The 20337-nt window shown below is 47.7% G+C and overlaps 2 protein-coding genes across 2 annotated transcripts in view; one reads left to right on the top strand and one right to left on the bottom strand.

The window, feature by feature from the left end:
* The window catches only part of LOC135819215 (uncharacterized), a gene marked incomplete at its 3' end in the record, with an annotated part of 105672 nt that overhangs the window by 53773 nt on the left and 31562 nt on the right, over positions 1–20337 (bottom strand).
* On the top strand, positions 1378–8927 carry LOC135819212 (uncharacterized). Its single transcript, XM_065332376.1, has 2 exons — positions 1378–5091; positions 7635–8927. Exons 1-2 carry the CDS (start codon positions 3005–3007, stop codon positions 7864–7866), a joined length of 2319 nt encoding a protein of 772 aa, XP_065188448.1. The 5' UTR covers positions 1378–3004; the 3' UTR covers positions 7867–8927.

The raw sequence follows: 20337 nt of genomic DNA on the forward strand, positions 1-20337 counted from the left end.
GCAGTGTTTGTTGTGTGAGAGTCGATCGGTGGAGTTTTCGGATCGCATTTTTTCTTGCTGTTTCCAGCTGCTGCAGCTTGTTTTTGCTTTGCCGTTTTCATAATGCCACACGTCCGTTTCAGCTACGACTCTGAGGCGACATTGATACAGTCGTGGCTGGACATGCAGAGAAATCCCGGGGTCTGGTGAAGAGGAAGGTGTAGTAGAGAGAGAGAGAGATGATTCACTGACGAGCGAGTATTTGAAACTGTTTGGATAGGAAGTAGAACCCTGTTCAGTTGTGATGAAAGAAATTCACGACCTGAAGGCCAAAGCCAGGGACTTTTACTGGAAATACACGGCGGCCACAACCATTAGTTCATCAAGCGATGCTATAGCGGGCCTCGACCGTGACGCTGCGCTGCCGCGAGAGTGTGGCCAAATTTCCGTACCCGGAACAGAGTTCAGGGTGATGTTCCTTGCGCTCGGCGTCAGTACTGCCATCGCTGGGCCGCCACTCGTTTTTGTAGCAAGCTGGGTAGGTCTAGACCAAGCCAGGGAGTGCTTGCCTGGTCTACACGCTACAACTACAAGTCACTTGTGTGTCTGCCAGTAGTGCATCTTGTGTGTCTGCCAGTAGTGCATCTTGTGTGTCTGCCAGTAGTGCATCTTGTGTGTCTGCCAGTAGTGCATCTTGTGTGTCTGCCAGTAGTGCATCTTGTGTGTCTGCCAGTAGTGCATCTTGTGTGTCTGCCAGTAGTGCATCTTGTGTGTCTGCCAGTAGTGCATCCACGCGCAAAAATGAACAGGTACACGGAGTGGTACAGGTGACAGAGCGAAGTGTGGACAGCGCACCGCGTGTACGTCACGTACTCTGAAACGGCACGCCGTTTTTATTACCTAGTGTGGACAGGCCCTAACCCGAATGTACATGTACACACACTGTACATGTACATGCTATCCGTAGATTGAGTATACATCAACATGTACATCGCGAAGGCCAGTGATGATGCACTTTTAGTGTGCACATGGGTTTAATAGGCGGAGTGTTTGTGGAGGAAGGAAGTCAGATAAGCAGGTCGATTTGTCGCACGTCAATCGATCTGCGCCTTGGATTCCTAGGACACGGGTCCCGTGGGGTAAGTTGGCATGTATTTCAACTAGTTACACCCGTATTTTACAGATATGGAAAGTGTCTGGATACATGTACATGTATCGGGATTGCAAACCTAGCTATATAACAGACTGTGGAGAAGAGGCATGACCCATTAGCATTGATATTGCCGCCAGACACACTTTGGAGGCATCAGTCTTGTCCTTTGCCAATAGCTACATTTTATTCTTCACTAGCTGGACTATTAGTGACGAGAGGCCGTTTACGCCTTTGTCACCGTTTCGTCGACCCCCAGAATTTCGCACCAGACCTGATTTGGTGGGATTACATGTAGACATGGTGCTGACGTGCCGCACACAGAGGTGCGTGATGAAACAAATATCTTTTGTAGCCCTCATCTGTGTTATCAAATCGATCTCTGCCTCAAATCCTGCCACCGCATTAAATGGACCGGACCAAGGAGATAGCAGACCTCTGCGGACCCAGAATGTTTATGAATACCCCAGACGCAGGCCGTTCAGTTCTTTTGATCGCCTTCGCACTCACCCTACTCCTTCCACAACTCTTTTCCTCCAGCCAGGACGATCTGGCCGTACTGAGCATATCGTCAAGCTGGGCTTTCGGTCGATCAAGGGCAAACCCGGCTATAGAGTGGACCACCTAATGGCAATGGATACTGAAGCTGTAGTAATCTCTTGGAGACATATTGCCACGCTGACGTATCCTGGGTTAACCCAGAAGTGTCGGAGCCCCCATGGCTTCAAACCTGCTCTGGCCACTTCCCCATCCAGGCAGGATTTGATCATCTACGATTTCGGGCCGTGGGACGAGTGCAACGTAATGTACGTTTGGCGAGACATGAAGCTACGAAAGGTCGTGTCACGTGACGCACATACTAGTAGTGCTAGCCACAGATACTTACAGTCGATAGTGACACTGGCTGACACAGATGACGATCAAAACAGCTATTGGATTTTAGCTTACGGAGAGCTTCTTTGCCACAACAATATAACCGAACAGATGTGGAGAGATTACGACTTGGGAAAATCGTGCACTGTGGTATCACGTCTTCGACGAGTACATGTTCACACCACTAAGCAAAGTATTATAACATTAGGAACCTGGGAAGTTGTAGCTGAATCCCAGTCTCCCGTGCGACCTGATCCAATTCTTCTCCCGTCTCTGGTTGTGTGGAACAACACGCTGATACTTCATGGCGGTATAACGAATTACAACAACACACTCAGCAAAATGGATTTTAGGAATCGACAGCGTTTCTGTACTCTCTGGATGTTCGATTTGAACACACGCAAATGGACGCGTCGCCAGAATGTCGTTAACTTCTGTCTTCTGGAGCGTATGCTGCCGTCATCGACAGGCGACATGATTCGACATCCTCGTGCTGTACTGTTTGGAAACCAGCCGCAGATTTTAATCCACTTCTTGCAGGGCTTCTAAATATGCAATCTAAGCAGTTCTTCAAGTGATACTCTAAAAATAAAGTGCCCAGTAGCAGTGTTACGTCAGAATACTAGAACGTTTGGTCAATTCTACACCGTCAGCGCAACTACGGGTGCCTTCTACGACATAGGGTACCAAGTGTCTAACTTGACAGTGAAGACGTTGCGAAAATATTCTTTTGGCGGCTTGCTTTCACTTGTGGGACAAGAATTCGTGGAGGAGAATATTTACAAATCGCCCTCATCCAACCTTCTATTTCCCGGACAATTTGGTTGCCTGACACCCACACCAGTTGTTCAAGGTCAAGGTGGTCAGGAGCGAGTGATATTTTTCCCACCATCAAAATTCTTTCTTGAAACTCAGCAGCAGTTTTCAAGGCGGGACGAGGGGCTCTATGGCTGGAGGCCCGTTGTGTGGATTCTGACCGTTCAGACAGATGAGTACCAGGCCATGGCACTGGAGAACTGCGGCATGAAGTATAAAGACGCTACAGCAACGAGGCTGTCAAATGGGACCACTATTCTTTTCGGGTATGGCTCAGACATTGCTGGCGCTATGGGCACGACCTCCATCACTAAGTGCATCGGAATTGGTCATGATATTACATGCGATGTATTTGTGGAAAAGGGGAAGGCAGGATCTCCGTCGATGCGGAGTGACCACATTGCTCTTCGCCTTGACGACACCCGTCTCCTTGTTTACGGCGGTATAGAAAGGAACACATCTCATCCTCTATCCGACGTTTGGATATTGCATCTGACAAACGATGACCGCTGCGAAGGAGAATGGAAGAAAGTACAATCGCACAGTATTCTCGGTGGTCCTCTGGCAAAGCGTTATGGTCATGCGGCAATGACACATGGAGATTCGCACTACGTGTTCGGCGGTCACGTTAGTCCCCACGTTTGCAGCCAATCTCTCACAGTTCTCAGGGTGGTGATGCGCAACAGCGCAGAAACCCTGCGAGTACGGCGTATCCCGCTAACGTCATGCGTGCTGACCAGACGCTACGCCACCCTAACACAGTACAACCAGAACGGATTGTTAGTATTCGGAGGGGATAAGGCTACATTGTCACAACTCATTCTGTTGAACTTCAGCTCTATGCATACAGTGGCAAAACTATTACCACTTTTCGCTCATAGCCACATACGTAGACATCACGTGGTAAGAGGAGAAAAACTGTATTTGTTCGGGGGAACGGATGACTCTACCTATATTAATGTGGGATCAAGGCAGAAGTATATGACGATAACTGAGGGTCTTTGTCCGAGAGGCTATCAACTGTTGAACGCAATCTGCCAACCATGTCAAAGGGGAGCATTCTCGGATTCGCTGGATGGAGGGTGCAGGCAGTGTCCGAACTTTACGACCAGCGAAGCGGAAGGCTCGGAAGCTTGCATTGCTCCGTCTCCCTGCCGCGGTCAGCTTTGCAGCGGGCATGGTGTGTGTGTGGTAGACGAAAACCTGATACCTGTGTGTCACTGTACCTTCGGTTTCGTGCCATACGATAACTGTCGCGTGCCGCTAGTCAGCCTATCCATTGCGACGGCAATCCTCCTGTTTGTGTCGGCCATTGCTCTCGCTACCCGAAAGTACCACAACAGAAACCAGCAACTCAAGCTCAAGGAGAGAGAACTGCAGGACAAACACAAGAGTATGCGACTGTATCAGAAGAAGCTAGACCAAATCAACATCGGGGCAAGAATACAGTGGTCATCGCTCAACCGCACCAAGAAGTTGGCCAGGGGCTCTTTCTCGCAAGTGTGGCTAGCAGAGTTCAGCGACATGTTGGTAGCTGTGAAAGTACTGCCAAAATACACAGGTAGAAACATTTCGCTGACTGATCATTTTATCCAAGAAGCTGAAGTCCTGCGTTCAATTCGTCATCCTAATATCGTCATATTCCTGGGAGCCAGCACTGATCACGCAAGTAAACGACCGTTTCTCGTCATGGAGTACTTGCGGCGGGGCTCGCTCTATCACGTGCTCCACAACAGAGACAATGTCTTCACACATCACGATCGCTTGAGGTTCGCCCTGGACACGGCCCGCGGCATGGCATATCTGCACGGCTCCAACCCGCCACGTCTGCACAGAGACCTGAAGTCTCCCAACCTGCTAGTCAGCGACAAGTGGGTGGTGAAAATCGGAGACCTGGGCACGTCACGGTTCATGGCGATTCTTGATCCTGACAAGGCTGACAACCAGACGACCCCCAGCTCAGCTGCTGCGACCCCAACAACTATTCCTACGGATACACAAGGCGATGAAAATGGGCTCGCTGAGGCAGCCGACCGGATTCCAACTGAACCTACGCGTATGGTGACAAGCAACTCCCGGAATCCCGGAGTGAATACAGAACAAGAGGAAACCAGTCTGACAACTCCTTTGCTCACGGACATCTCTACAAACCATGGTGAGACGTACCAGCGCTATTCTGCATCGGTGATGACCCGTGAAGTGGGTACACTGAGATGGAAATCACCCGAGACTGTGCGGGGAGAGCATTACAACGAGAAAGCCGACGTATACAGGTAGGCCTCTGGTCAGCTGAGCTTATAGGGCCCCACCACCACCACACTCCATGATTCACTTTACTGTCTTGAAATACGTAAATTTTACAGATAAAGAAGAAGATGCAAAAAGCTCTGTAGCGCAACCATAATCATACGGGACAGCCATATCTGTTACAACTCCAGTCAACCCTTAAGGTGGCAGACTACCCAAAAGTCCAAAAATCACGTTTTTGAGCCACGTATTGGGCTGCACCGCGGCGGGCTTTGCCCGCCGCCGTGCAGCAGGACTTTTGCCAGCACCCTCGTGATGTTGCAGATATGTGGCTTGATTATTGAAGTTGACGTTGATTTAGTGACTTTGGCAAGTTTGAGTCGTGTCAAGAAGTCAGGTAGGATTCAGTACTAGGCAGTAGCGGAACGTGAGTGGTAGTCTTTGCCGGTTTCTGAGGGTATCCTGGATTTGGTGTGCAGCGCTGTGGAAATGGCTTGCTGTGGAGGTCCCAGCACTGGATGTTGTATCAAAGGTACGACCTCGTAGCACGTGCTAAACCTTAAAAAATTCAAAAATTGACTTGCGTCTGTGGGAGTCTGTGAGGGAACGCCCACTCGTTCCGTTGTGACAGATTCCAGGGCCACGTTGAGGGGCCCTAGCCCACCACCCATGGCTGCTTCTGGACGTGTTTTAGGTTTGAGTCCCGCGCACGGACAGAATGGGCCGAAAATGTGAAAAAATTGTAAATGCATTTGTTTGGCTCCTGGGTGGCTCGCACACCGTGGCACTATGCCTTAAATTTGAGTTTTTCCGACCTGGAAAGCCTGTCAGTGAGGCGCAAGAACCTGAGGGCCAGCATAGTGGCAGGAGTGTGTGGTCAAAATTTCACTCAAATCCATTGAGAAACACCAAAGTTGCAGTCAATTGAATGCCATATGAAATTTATGGGTAGGCTGCCCCCTTAGCTGCATCTATGTGTCGCATACTGGCAATCGTATTATCTCTAGTGTCCACATGCATTGTGTCATGATCACGACCCAAGCAAAAGTGAGTCATATGACAAAGATGTCAAGCCACTCTGTTATGTCACTTTATCCCAGCACAGTCGCCTTACACAGTACAGTAAATAACGCTCGACGGAAGATAGCTCAGACGAATACTCAGAAGTACTTTCACGCTTCAAGTGGGGTTCCGTCAGACGGAGGGTTTTCGCATCCTTATCTGTAGTACCACCATCACCCTCAAGGAAAATGGGTAAAGGGGCAGCTGCAGCTCCTAAAGCCATGGGCGCTGAGTAGATCAGACCCATCATGATGGTGACCGAAAATCCAGTTCGCTGCAAGCATGTTTTCCTCGGTCTCAGGTCACGTGTTCTAGGCCTTTCCCAAATCGGCCGGCCGAAAAATTCGCCGAAAATTAGCCTTTTCAGAAAATCACCGATCTTATGGCCGAATTCTGAGATTTTACCAAGAAATCGCCGAATGTACATGTTTTGCAGGGTCGTGAGCAACTGGGCATGACCGCGCCTGCGTCACGGCCCGTGGGCATTTCCCAAATAGTGGTTTTGAAGAAATCACCGATCTTTTAGCCGAATACGGAATTTTCGCACTGAATTGACCGAAAATTGATGTTTTAGTGCCTCAATAGCATGCAAATACAATTTCTGTAATCATTATCTGCGAAAGGTGGCTGCGACTTTAGAGCCGAATTTCCACCTTTTACAGAAATTTTCAGCCGATCGAAAAGCCGAATAGGACAAAATAAATGGCCGATTTGGGAAAGGCCTAAAATGTTCCCAATAACCGATAATTGTAGGTCGCAGCACAGCTGGAAGAATTCTTGCCCTTCAAGCAGGACGTGAAGCGAGTGTCCCTGTTTGTCAGTGATGGTCTTAGATCATCCCACTATGCCTGCCTGGCTGCCTGCCTGTCTCACAGCCACGACTCGTAGTATCCATACTGTCTTGTCATGTTCATGTTAATTTAAGTGGTCTGGTTTTCCACCGTGGTGATAACATTATATAGACCCGTTGTCCGTCAGTTTGTCGATTTGTTTTTCTGTCAGTCCGTCTGTCTGTCCGTCCGTCTGGTTGTCTGTAAGTATGTTTGTCTGTCTGTCTGGCTTGGAAATAACTTGATATTCATACGATGCCACACCAGCACAGGTCCGGACAAGGGATTTAAGAACTGCAACGGAGAATAGTCGCACCACACAACAGGAGCACAACCAGACTGATTGATATTGATATACTAACGTTTCGACAATTGTCTTCTTCAGAATATTATTAAAGAAATGATATCCTTTCTCAAGGAGACGATCGTCGAAACGTAAAAAATGTACCAGTATCAATCGGTGTAGTCTTTCTCCTGTTGTTGCATCTGCCTATTCCCTTCTTTCCGCCTATTCTCCTATATGTACGTCTGTGAGTCTGTCTGTCTGTCTGTATGTCCGTCCGCCTGTTTGTTTCTATATTTCCCTTTCCCCCAAACGTTCTCTCATCATTCTCTCCTCTAACTTTCTCTCTCTTCTCCTTTGATGTTTTGTTCCGGATTTGTCACTTCCTGCACAGCTTTGGCGTCGTGCTGTGGGAGATATTCACTCGCCAAACACCGTATGTCCATCTTAAGGGCGAGGGAGAGGTGGAGGCGGCAATCGCACGTGGTCATCAGCTGCCACTGCCACCTGGCATGCCATACGACTATCGTCACCGGGTGGAAGCATGCCTGCGACCCACCGCCACGGAACGACCAAATTTCAGTGAAATCCCCCACGACCTTGAGACCCAGCAAGCTAACGCCTGACGGACATTTGCACACAGTACACAGAGTACATTGTACGTACACCAGCGCACAGTGTATAAGAAACACAATTACTACTACTACCGTACATGTATGTTTGTAGATTCTTTGTAGATTCTTTTTAGATTCTTGTTCAACTATCATCGCATATCCCTCTCATCGCTATTCTTGCACTTGGCTTGTACTGTATGAAAATAATTGTCTCCTATTACAGACCCCCCCCCCTCTCTCTCTCTCAGCACGAACGTCTCACCCAGATTTACAACACATTCTAAAGTGCGGGCTTCATTCTTGTCCATAACAGTATGAAGGCGTATGTACTTCAGTACATGTAAATTACGTTTGTGTCCCCTGCTTTGCTGTATTTCTTGAATTTTCTGAAGCATTCTGCACATCTCCGCTAACGAATTCACTTTCTTTCTACAAGATAGTACATGTATGTTCGTAGTTCAAGTCTCCTTGAAAACCTCCAACTTTGAGGCATACCACTTTCAAAAATACATTTACATGTACACTGTAGAACAAAGATACGGAAACGCAACAGCTGATGCGAATTACGTATTGGCCAGAGTTCGGCATTAGGAAGTTTTTTTCGTTGCTATCTCGACGGATTGATTGTACTGGCAAAGCTAAATCAACGTGTTCAGATAGAAAATACCAAATTCATGATCAGAGAACCCTGTAGTGTAAAGCGTCTGTTATGTTGTGTTCTGTTCCACCCTCTCTTTTTTTTCTACATTGACGTTGTATAAAATTATACATGTACATGTACTGCTGAGGCAACGAACTAAACTACATGTAAATCTATTTTCATCGTTTTATTGCACATTGTCTCCACCGTTTTACATTGCATGAACAAAGTATACACAAATTTCGATTCAGCTTGTCTTATTGATTGCGGTTATCAAATCTCTCCTGCTTGTTTACCTTTCCTTCGCCTCTTTTCCTTTATTTATTTTCTTGCTATTCTTGGATATCACCCCTCTCTCGCACTTTATGTGCCAATTGGTAATGTACCACGAGTTGAGTGAATTAAAATAAAATAAAAATTGAACACCCGTGAACAGTGGTTTGCCATGCATTCTCCAAACACGTAATGAGTACATGTATGTACATTGTACATGTAGTAATAAACCATGGTAGACTGTTATACTTATAGTGAAACTACCCCATGATATGCATCACATCAAGCAGTGTTAGCGCTGGGATGTCAAGTGGTCACGCCAAGCGGGTCACCTGACCAGCAATACACGTTTTACTATTCGGTAAACCCCGGTTTTTAACATACATGTATATGTACATGTAGTAGGTTCCGGCGGATTTATGCTCGCGATATCATGGAATAAATTATTCCATGAAGGACGTGGGCGGATGTTCATGCATGTCGATGACGATACATGTACTGGCAAGACCATTGGACAATACGGTCAAACCACGATTCAAGAACGTAAAGCAACGTTCCACACAACTTGTGTGGCTCAAAAGATGCGAGGATCAATAAAAGGGGAAGCTATGCGAACAAGAATCATGAAAACCGAACGCCTCAGTAAAACAGCACTGTACTTCGACTATGACAATTTAGATGGACAATAAGCAGGCCAACGTCCTTCACAGCTGAGACTTTCAGCTCGTGCTTTTCTTGGTTGCGCTCACCTTCCCCTCCTGATGGTATTTCTATAACTTAGAACCTTCCAAGTTGGAAGGCTGTTGGAGTGCGCATCCAAGATGTGCTAGAGCTGTTAGCCAGTTAGTTGTAGAACGTCAGTACCGTCGGTCAGCGTCGTGCAATGTTATCGCATGAGCTGATTGTTTAGTAACTGGTGGTGTTAGTGGACAGTATAGCGTAACTTGTAGTTCCTTGGTCCTTTCTCGTTTGTATAAATGTAGTATCTCTTTTTCTTTTAGTGATTGTTGTATCCCAGAGACCGTTTGGAGAGTGTCGTGAAGATGTATGGATATAGTGGATGGCTACAGTGGAGTCTTCGCATTTTGAGAAATTTAATGTATTGTATGGTATTGATTTATTTGAATTCGGTATCTCAACAGTACAATGTACAACTTGGGAAGATCCGAATGACATAGATACCTAAACATAAAAGTGGAGTAGGTGCTACAGCTGATCATTTTATCGCAGGTCTCTTGTAATTGTTCCCGTAGCTATACATTATACTCGGATGTTGAGCCAATAATAAATGTAGAAAGGAAAAGGATATAATTATGGATACAAGTTAAGAGTAACTCGAGCTAGGTGTCAGGACGTCGAATGTCTCAGTACTCTGTCCGTACTCTGTCAGTTTTGTGGCTAGTTGTTGCACTTTCTGACTGTATAATTATTATAGTATCTGGTTACCTAGGTGGAGAGTTACTCGTAAAACTCATATCCATACATGTATGTCCTTTTCGTTTACCTTATAATACATGAAACAGACAGAGCCATTCTGCTTGTCAATGAGTTGGTACGCCACCAGTATAGAGTGTGTTCGGCGATAATACAGGCACAGGGAAAGGACGAATTCACATACATCGCACATCATGTACATGTATTGCACATGTACATGTATAATACAAAGTCATGTGTGGTGTCATACGACTGATATTCGTGTTTTGCAATCCATCATTGCACTAGTACCAAACCTCTACATGTTGTCTGTTCACAGTGAAGGACAAAACTAGGAAACTTTTCTTAGAACTTTAGTCATGCCTTTCAACTTTTTTTAAAACCTTTGATGACGTATTGTCTGCACTGGTACCCGCAAGCTATGCTGCTAAACTCTTGCAAAAAGTGATAATCACAACGAGGGCAGAGCCAATAGACATGTTAGCAATGGAACGGAGCTAAACTACATATTGTGTAAGCTGTTACTCGCAGTTTCAAACTTTCATGGCTATCCACCAATCCTCAGACATCAAGCCCATTTAGATACATTTAAAGTACATGAAGTTGATTGTTCCAACTAGGAACACACGCTTCTTGCCGAACTTGACACTTGACTGACTCACGACTGCCATCCGGAGCACACGAGGAGCACGTCGCACCTTCCACTCGGCAGACCTGCAAGAAAGCACCACTCCCTGCTCAATACACGGTGTTTCGGGGAATTCACCCCTCATCAGTTGAGCTTGAGTAGGCTGAGGAAGATTGTGCCTGAAAAGCACCACTACGAGTGGAAGGTGCGACGTGCTCCTCGTGTGCTCCGGATGGCAGTCGTGAGTCAGTCAAGTGTCAAGTTCGGCAAGAAGCGTGTGTTCCTAGTTGGAACAATCAACTTCGTGACTATTACTGCGGAAGTCGCAACTTCTAAGTTCGTATTGTTGTCCCTCACGCGGACGTGCGACTAGTTGTTGGAGGTGACAGCGTTGCGAATAGCTATACTGGCTCTCAACGTCTGTTTATCACAACTCCATGAGCGACTCTGACTCACGCTGCTACCTGGAGCTTCACGAGGTGTTTGTCGCGCTGGAAACAAAGCGTCTCTGTAAGTTTGTATCCCTGGTGATGGTTTGGCCTGGAGAGCAGTATATAAGTGGTGCTTTTCAGGCACAATCTTCCTCAGCCTACTCAAGCTCAACTGATAAGGGGTGAATTCCCCGAAACACCGTGTATTGAGCAGGGAGTGGTGCTTTCTTGCAGGTTTGCCGAGTGGAAGGTGCGACGTGCTCCTGGTGTGCTCCGGATGGCAGTCGTGAGTCAGTCAAGTGTCAAGTTCGGCAAGAAGCGTGTGCTCCTCGTTGGAACAATCAACTTCATGACTATTACCGCCGAAGTCGCAACTTCTATGTTAAAGTACATGCACATGTAATTTCAATGGACTTCACGGAGAATTTCAAAGCACTAGGAAATTAGAGGCCACATGTCTCGTACTGCTCTTTTCTCATCTGGCTTACAAATGTGGAGTTTCGGAGAGAAGAGAGCAGTACGACTCTACGAGGCATGGGGCCTCTAATTTCCTAAAGTACATAAGTAAATTATCGTGTCCGTTCCCCAAGTGAACTCACGACGGCTGCTAACACCCGGTAAACATATTCTGTTCTCGAGGTTCGTGGTTTCTCGTATCAAAAAGAAACTGGCGACAGATGCAGCGTCTAACGGTAGGGGTGAGTGGAAAAGTCTCACAACCACTGGCACAAGTAGGCAGACTAAAACACTCAAAGCTGAGTTACAGCTTACTGGTATAGTGTTCCACTGAATGTCAACAAAAACGGAATCTGAGCACAACATGGGGAGGGGGTGGGGAGCGGTTGAGACCCGATGCGGCTAACACACCGGAAAATAGAGTGATAGAATAGCCGCGTGCCTTCCCATCACTACAACTCTGCACTTTCCCTACAGGAAGAAGTGGGGAGACTAAAACACACAAAGTCCGAGTTACAGCTTTCTGGTATAGTGTTCCACTGAATATCAACAAAAACGGAATCTGAGCACGAAATGGGAACGGGGCGGGGAGCGGCTGCGACCAGATGCGGCTAACACAACGGAACATGCAGTGATAGAATAGCCGCGTGCTTTCCTACCACTACAACTCTGCACTTTCCCCACCGGAAGGAGTGCATGTAATAATACCATTCATACGTTCTAGGGGAAGTTTTCCAAGGGAAGAAAAAATTGACCGTCCCAACCAGGGCTCAAACCAGGACCTTCGCTCATGCCAGTCATGGCCAGCCATGCTCTACCACTAAGCGGTGGTGTAGTCGTCATCCAAGCAGTGACCACTCGCTCAGCACTTTCTTCACACATCGAAACGTAATATTAATGTTTATGATAATTAAAAAAGAAGAAATCACATGGAAACGAGTTATGAACTAACTACTGTACAAGTAGAATTTTTCACGAAATCTTTCGAATTCGATCACTCGACCAGCAGGCTTGTTACGTACTAAATTTCGTTCTTGGTCGAGGTCTGTCACCCTGAACGTTCAGAAAAAACTTTTAGTTTGGTACATGTACAAACTTTAGTTATTTCGTGCCCCTAACGAATATAGGGAAAGTTAATTCCAAACGAAAATTTGTACGGATACAGTATCCACGACTGTACGAAGATAAAAAGCAGTCAGAAAGAGCGATAACATTAACAGGGCATACAACTGACAGGCTACTGAGACATTCAACGACCTGAGACCTGGTTATCGCACTTTCTGACTGCTTTTATCTTGTTACAGTCGTGGATAGTTGCTTCATAACTCGTTTCCATGTGATTTCATCTATTAAAAAAATTATATTTACTGGCTCACTATCGGAGCTAAATATTATGATAATCCTCATTTCAGGACAACCCAAAGGCTAACTAACGCCTATCGAGGATATACATAATAGACATGTACATGTGCATGGGCCTACACAAGTACATGTACATACATGTACTTGATTGTACATGTAGAACTCGATAGCACTCAATCTCCATAACCCGAATGTACATACATGTTAACTGGTTTGAGGGAAAGAGACAAACGGGAAAAGTCTGGAGAAAAAATTGACGTACATACATGTATATGTACATTTATTTTTACAGAATGCACCTACTCATACCATACTACCATAACAAAGAGAGGAGAAGAAGAAGAAGACAAAAGAAAAATGATCGAGACAACAAAGGAGAAAGACAGTCAATGTACTAGTGCTCTCAGGGAGCCTGTGCCGGTGAGGCGGGACTAGCAACGCCGACCTAGGATTATCATAATATTTAGCTCGGATAGTGAGCCAGTAAATATAATTAAAATAGATGAAATCACATGGAAACGAGTTATGAAGCAACTATCCACGACTGTAACAAGATAAAAAGCAGTCCAGCGCACCATGGACGGGATTACGAAACGCATGTAAATAGATACATGTAAGTGAGGGGGAGGGAGCTGACACGGTCACGGAGCACTTCCTTCCGGCTCTGACAGGGAAACGCACATTCACGGCGGATGACCTCTCTCTTCCACGGCTACCTTGCCGGCTCGGTGGAATGGGTTTGCCATACTTCAAAGAAATCGCTACCTCCCAACTGCAGGGTTCCCAAGTCATCACGAGCAGCCAGGTTGACGAGATCATCCACCAGCACGATAGAGAGTGGCAGCATCGTTCCTGCGACTTTGTGGATCAGCTAGCCCGACGTGAGAGAGCATCTGCTGCCAAGTCCTCCAAGAAAGCTAGTGCTGCCTCTTTCGCTGCTCTCCGAGAAGCTGCGGACCGCCCCTTGGCCCGTCGTATGGATGAGCTGTCCCGCAAAGGCCCCTCTTCCTGGCTGACTGCTCTTCCTCTCAAGGAACATGGGTTCCATCTCTCGAAGCAGGAGTGCAGGGACGGCCTTGCATTGCGGTATGACTGGCCTCTCCTCGATGTCCCCACGAAGTGTGCCTGCGGAGTTCTGTTCTCCACTGCCCATGCCATATGTTGCCCCCGGGGTGGCTTCCCTACAATCCGCCATAACGAAGTCCGTGACATGGTAGGGGAGCTACTCACGGAGGTCTGCCACGCAGTGGCAATCGAGCCGCAGCTAGCCCCACTCTCTGGAGAGGTGTTTAGGCTGCATCGGCAAACACCGCCGAGGATGCCCGCGCTGATGTCCATGCCCGTGGCTTCTAGACCCGAGCACAGGATACTTTCTTTGACGTACGCGTCTTCCATCCTGATGCGGCGTCCTCCTCGGCCCCACCATTGGATGCCCTACTGCTTCAACATGAGCGCCAGAAGAAGCTGCAGTACGGAGAGCGAATCCTCAATGTGGATCGTGGCACGTTCAGCCCGCTGGTGTTGTCAACTTCTGGTGTTGCCTCCCCTGAATGTAAAAGATTCCTTAAGTGCCTCTGTGGCTTGCTTGCCAGGGCTGATTCTAGCATGCCCTATGCACACCATGTTGCATATGTCCGCTGCAGGCTGTCTTTCGCGCTGCTCCGGTCCGCTGTCATGTGTGTCCGTGGGTCTCGGTCGGCATACCATCGTCCAGTTAACGAGCTCAGGGAGCTGGTGGTGGTTGAAAGCCGCATCTAAAACCAGCTGTGTTTTAGTGTAAAACTGTCGCCACTCCGGAGACATACTTTCCACACCTGTGTACTATTCTTCAGAATTCCCAAACTCCATTGCAGCGTATTCCTTGCACTTGAATTGGGCGAAATATTGGCAAATTTTCATTTGGTGCAGCTGAGAGCCCGTTGCCGGAATGGCGGTGTTTTCAAGTGCTGTGTACTATTATTAATATTATCTTCCTATCACATCCTGGTTTCTCATCATTGTGTTGCTTTTGCCCGTAAAAGAGGCTGTTCCTGTTTAAGCAGCGCCATCGGGAACACAGTGAAATTGATCTCTGTTTAAAAGGTGTTTGCTTCTGGATCATCTGCAAGAATTATGGTTGCTTCCCCAGATGCCAAGACTCTGCTCTCTCGGGCTTTTCTGGCCAGGAAGAGTGTACTGCCGGTCCTGGAAATTTGTTGAAGCCTCAGCCGAAACGGAACCTGCAGTCAGCACGGAGGGTGAGGAAGGTTCCCAGACTGAAACCACTTCAACTGAGACCTCACGTCCATCTGGCACTCCAAGCAAGGCACAGAGCCTCAAGAGGGACAGGGACGACGACCCCCCCCCCTCAGTGCAGCTCCTGATCACAAGAAGAGTGCCCCAGCCTCCTCACAATGACCGCCTCAACTGCTCTGAGCCTCAACATCGGATTTTAAATATCTGTAGCCTGCGCTACAAGCTGCATGCACTGGACAGCCTTGCCCACCAGCACAACTGGGACACCGTTGGCGTTGCCGAGACCTGGCTGGATAGTACAATCTCGAATGGCGAAATCTGTATTCCCGGCTACAGTGTTGTTCGCTGTGACCGGCCCGAGCGCCAGTGTGGGGGCACACGCCTCTTCTACAGGACATCACTCCCAGTTACCTATCGTTCGGATCTGCATAATAGCCACCTGGAGGCTACCTGGATAGCTATTGGCGGAGGGAAACGCCGGCACCTCGTTGGCTGCCTCTATCGCCCACGTACCGAATGCAACTGCTGATTTCTGGGGCCACCTGGACTCACACCTCCACAATGCTGCCACAATAACACCATCAATGACACTGGTGGGTGACTTCAATATCAATCTTGCTCAATGCATGACCATTCGTCCTCACCAGCGCTTCTGGGACCTTATCGGATTATGGGCTCCAAAACTACGTCCAGCCCGCCACCCGAGTCACACCCCGATGCCCGGATGGAACACTGCTGGATTTAGTGCTCTCCACTATGGGTACACCGGTACACCATGTACTGTATCTGCATGTAGCCATTGGCGGACTATGCTCAGCCAATCGTCAAATTATGCTTTTGATTATGCCAACAAATATGCTGAATTATGCTGAATTATGCTCCGTTCCACCAAGAGTACATAACCCCCCAGATAAGAGTGTGCAACGCCGATCCAGCTCTGCAAAGGGTCTTGGTCGAGCGGATCGCGAATCGGATCTTCTGATGTCATGCGTACACTCCACACCAGCGCAAGGCCGGTCTCGAGGCAGGGTACCATTGTTTTTGATCCAAGAGTATCCGCGACTCCCCGGGTTCCCCTCAGATGTGTACGGTATTATGACGCAAAGATCCGATTCCGCTCGACCAAGACCCTATGCAGAGTTGGATCAGGCGTTGCACACTCTGGGGGGGGGGGGGGGTTATGTACTCTTGGTTCCACCCTATTTTCAAAGAAAATGGCAACGGCCTTTTCAGATTAAAAACATGTATGCATGCATGGTTTTCGCATGCGTGGCTTCCGAGGTGACGACATCAGGAGTTCAGGACGCGACCTCTGTGCACTTTTGCACTTTTCTCCCATATTTCACTTTTGCAGCACACGTGCGCGGTACGACATCATCATCATCATCATCTGCGTTGCCGAAAAAATAATAAAAGTAAAATTTAAAAAATAATAATAAACGGCATTATGCAGCTGTGTAAGCAGTAGATGCACATGCACAGTGCGACTGCCAGGCATCTCTGTCAGATGCCAACTGGCAATTCTCACGACATGCATACTTTAAAAAGACTTGGACATGAAACTATTTAAAAAAAAAACACATCTGCAGGCTTTCTGACAAAGCTGTATTATGCCCCTAAGCATAATTTTTGTCTAAACCGAAAGATTATGCCGACCTTACACGTTGGAATTCGTATATTATGCGGGAGCATAATTTTTTGACGAAATCCCAAGATCATGCCAAATATTATGCCGGCATAATCCGCCAAGGGCTATCTGCATGAGAATTGCTAGTGGCATCTGACAAAGATGCATGGCAGCAAGAGTCCATAACCCCCCAGAGTGTGCAACTCGTGATCTTTCTCAGCACAAATCAGTGCCGCAACGAAATGCAAACTTCATACGTCATGTAGTGAGTAGCGGATGTACCAGATATGCACATGGCCCCATCCGCCCATGCTTGACTATGGACCGGATGACGCAATGTTTGGATTTCGTTGCGCCAGACCCCAACCTGGAGTTGCACACTCTGGGGGGTTATGGACTCTTGATGGCAGTCACACTGTGCATCTACTGCTTACACAGCTGCATAATGCCGTTTATTATTTTATTATTTTACTATTATACCCAGCTCATATTAACCCCCACTAATTCCTGTGATCTATAACTGGTGAATATATCTCCATATTCACCACTTTAACTTGGGGTATATACTTTGCTATATTACCCACTTAGAGGTTGTACCTTTTCAACTTTCAAGGGACTTAGAAATTTTCTCTCCAATTGAAAAAGAAAAAAATTGAAGAGAAGAAAGAAGTTTCAGCAAGAATCGAACCTGCAACCATAAGATTCCCAAGCACCTATCTTGACCACCCAGCCACCAGGGTGTTGATGCAGATGTTGGTTGAAAGATAGGTCTTAGGTCTGGAACACGCATTGCTACCTACACATAATAGTATACTTTAGTATACTGGGATACTAAAATAGCTATTTCGGACCAGTATTTCAGGCCAAAAACGAAGCTAGGTATAAATAGAATAAACACCTCTGTCTTGTGTTTATGGGAATATAAACACTGTCTATAAAACCTCGGCTACGCCTCGGTTTTTATAGCAGTGTTTATATTCCCATAAACACTACGACATCGGTGTTTATTCTATACTTATTATTTTTTCGGCAACGCAGATGATTATTATTATTATTATTATTATTAATTCAACATCTCCTGGCTCGTCAGAAGACTGCCAATATATATGAGAAGTCGGGTGGTAGCCAACCACGGCGAACTGAATAATAAGGAGAGAAACAAAGAGAGTACTGCAAGGGGAGGCATGACGAAAATGGTGAGATTATTTAGGACGAAGAAGCTGAAGCTTGAACTCCTTAATGTCTGTGCATGCTTTAAGGCTAGTTGGCAGGGAAGACCAGAGAGTGTACGCAGAGAAGATAGGAGATTTCAGAAACAGGGAGGTATTGGCACGGGGTAATGAGAAGGAATGACGTGTTGATCTGGTGGACACAAACCAGTTATACTTAGCAAAGTGTTTGGGAGCCAGGTCTAACAAGATCATGTGTACAAGGATGCAAAGATGTTGCTGGTGTCGCTCTAAGAGGGGAGATACTGAAGCTAAACTGTAGAGACGTTGGGAGGAGAATGTTTGATTTTTGCGAAACAGGATTTTTAGAAGCAGACGCTGGTGTATTTCCAGAGTTTGAACAAGGGCCTGAGACAGACCGCACCACGCTGTGTCACAGTAATCAAATATAGGTAGAATATACGACGTAAAGAACAATTTTCGGCAATGGTCATTTAAATGGTGGCAGTGAGGTTGCAACATGCCAAGGGAGGAGCTAGCTCGCTTGCATACTGACTGGACCTGTGGGTGTAACAGTTTTCCCCTGTTCTCTATAACTTACACTCCCTCGCACCTCATGCGTCTTACGCCTGTCTATTAGCACCTTCATTGGCGCCATTGCCACATGTATACTATCACATTTTGCATATAACTGGTCGAGGCACGCTCAACCAGGCCTCTTACTTTTCAAGTTTGATTAAACCTGTTACACTGGTAGCAGAGGATGGTTACTACTCTGCTTTTGGCAGGTGTTCTGGTCGCTCTGCTTACGCTCCTCGTACTCGTCGTTCGGCTGATAAACGATATCAAGACCGCTCAGCGCGTTAGCCAAGGAAACCGAACGATACATCCGAACTCGGAACCGTGGGAGCCAACACCCCGCCTTACGAAAGAGCCGCCTGTGTTTGGAGGAGATTCCGCTACATTCAAAGAATGGACGTTTGCAATGGACATGGCCCTACGGTCGTTGGCACTCCCAAATGCGGCACAGAGGGTCGACTACGCGGCAGGATTTTTGACTGGAAACGCTCGTCTTTGGTTGATAGCGGCATTGGAAGCTAAACAAGTGTTTTCCGACTGGCCTGCTCTGAAAGCGGCACTTGGCGATGTGTACGGACCACGGCACAACGAGGAAACATCGCGTTTGGGACTAATTTCCGCAGCGCAGCGCGGGTCGCTGGACGCATACATTGCTGCTTTCACTCGCCTCAGCCTGCAAGTGCCGGAAATCGACCACCACACCAGAGCGCTGCTGTTCGTCAGGGGTCTAGTGCCGCACATCCAGCGACAGGTCATGCGTGAGCATCCACGTACCCTGGAGCAAGCTGTCATGGCAGCAAACACCGTGGAGCAGTCGTCAGGGCCACCGGCGTCGGGGCCACCAGCCAGTAGAGAGTCGCGTTCCGTGCCCAGCTTCCGTGGTCAGGGCCTCCGCAAGCTGACGGACCAAGAGCGTGTCCAACTGCGAGCAATGGGACACTGCTTTGCTTGCAGGAAGCCAGGCCACCTCGCTAAAGACTGTACTGAGGGTGGACAGCGCTACCCAAACGCTGGTCGCCAGTAAGAAAGGGGGTGCGCTTACTGGCGACGACCCAAGCGCCCACGCCGGTACCAGTCGCTAACCGGTTCGGAGCTCTGGAGGTTGAAGACGTTGCTCTCCAGGAACCTACGGAGCCGGAGACACCCATAGCTGTAGGAAATTGTCCCGTTGCAGAAAGGTGTCATGTCAGCAACGTCAGCGTCGGCAATGAACCTGAACACGACCTACTGCGCATACAGGGAAAGATCGGCGGTCGCCGTGCAGTGATGCTGATAGATTCCGGTTCGACGCATGACTTCATTGCAGACAGTTTTGTTCAAAAGCATCATCTTGACACGGATGCAAGCTCAGCAGTGCTGAGCGTAACATTGGCGGACGGCTCGACCAGCGAGGTCCCGCAGATTTCCACACGCACGCTAAGGGTGACAGTCGGGGGCTTCAGTGAGGAACAGCACTTTACTGTGTATCCCCTGACTCGCTACGACGCTATTCTTGGCAAGCCGTGGCTTACAAGGAACAACCCCAGCATCAACTTCCGTACGAACGAAGTTCAGTTGGACGGTGAGCCCTTTGTTGCCAAATTGCCTTCAGCTAACCCGCCGACAGCCGACCGGCCATCTGTGGAAAGCATGTTTATCAGTGGCCGACA

The sequence above is a fragment of the Sycon ciliatum genome, chromosome 6, assembly GCF_964019385.1.
Source record: "Sycon ciliatum chromosome 6, ocSycCili1.1, whole genome shotgun sequence".
Taxonomy (NCBI): domain Eukaryota; kingdom Metazoa; phylum Porifera; class Calcarea; order Leucosolenida; family Sycettidae; genus Sycon; species Sycon ciliatum.

Excerpts from the sequence above, each read along its gene's own strand:
- LOC135819212 (XM_065332376.1), top strand. The coding sequence starts at position 3,005 with ATGGCACTGGAGAACTGCGGCATGAAGTATAAAGACGCTACAGCAACG. Across the intron at positions 5,092-7,634 it reads GAGAAAGCCGACGTATACAG|CTTTGGCGTCGTGCTGTGGG; the intron begins GTAGGCCTCTGG and ends CTTCCTGCACAG.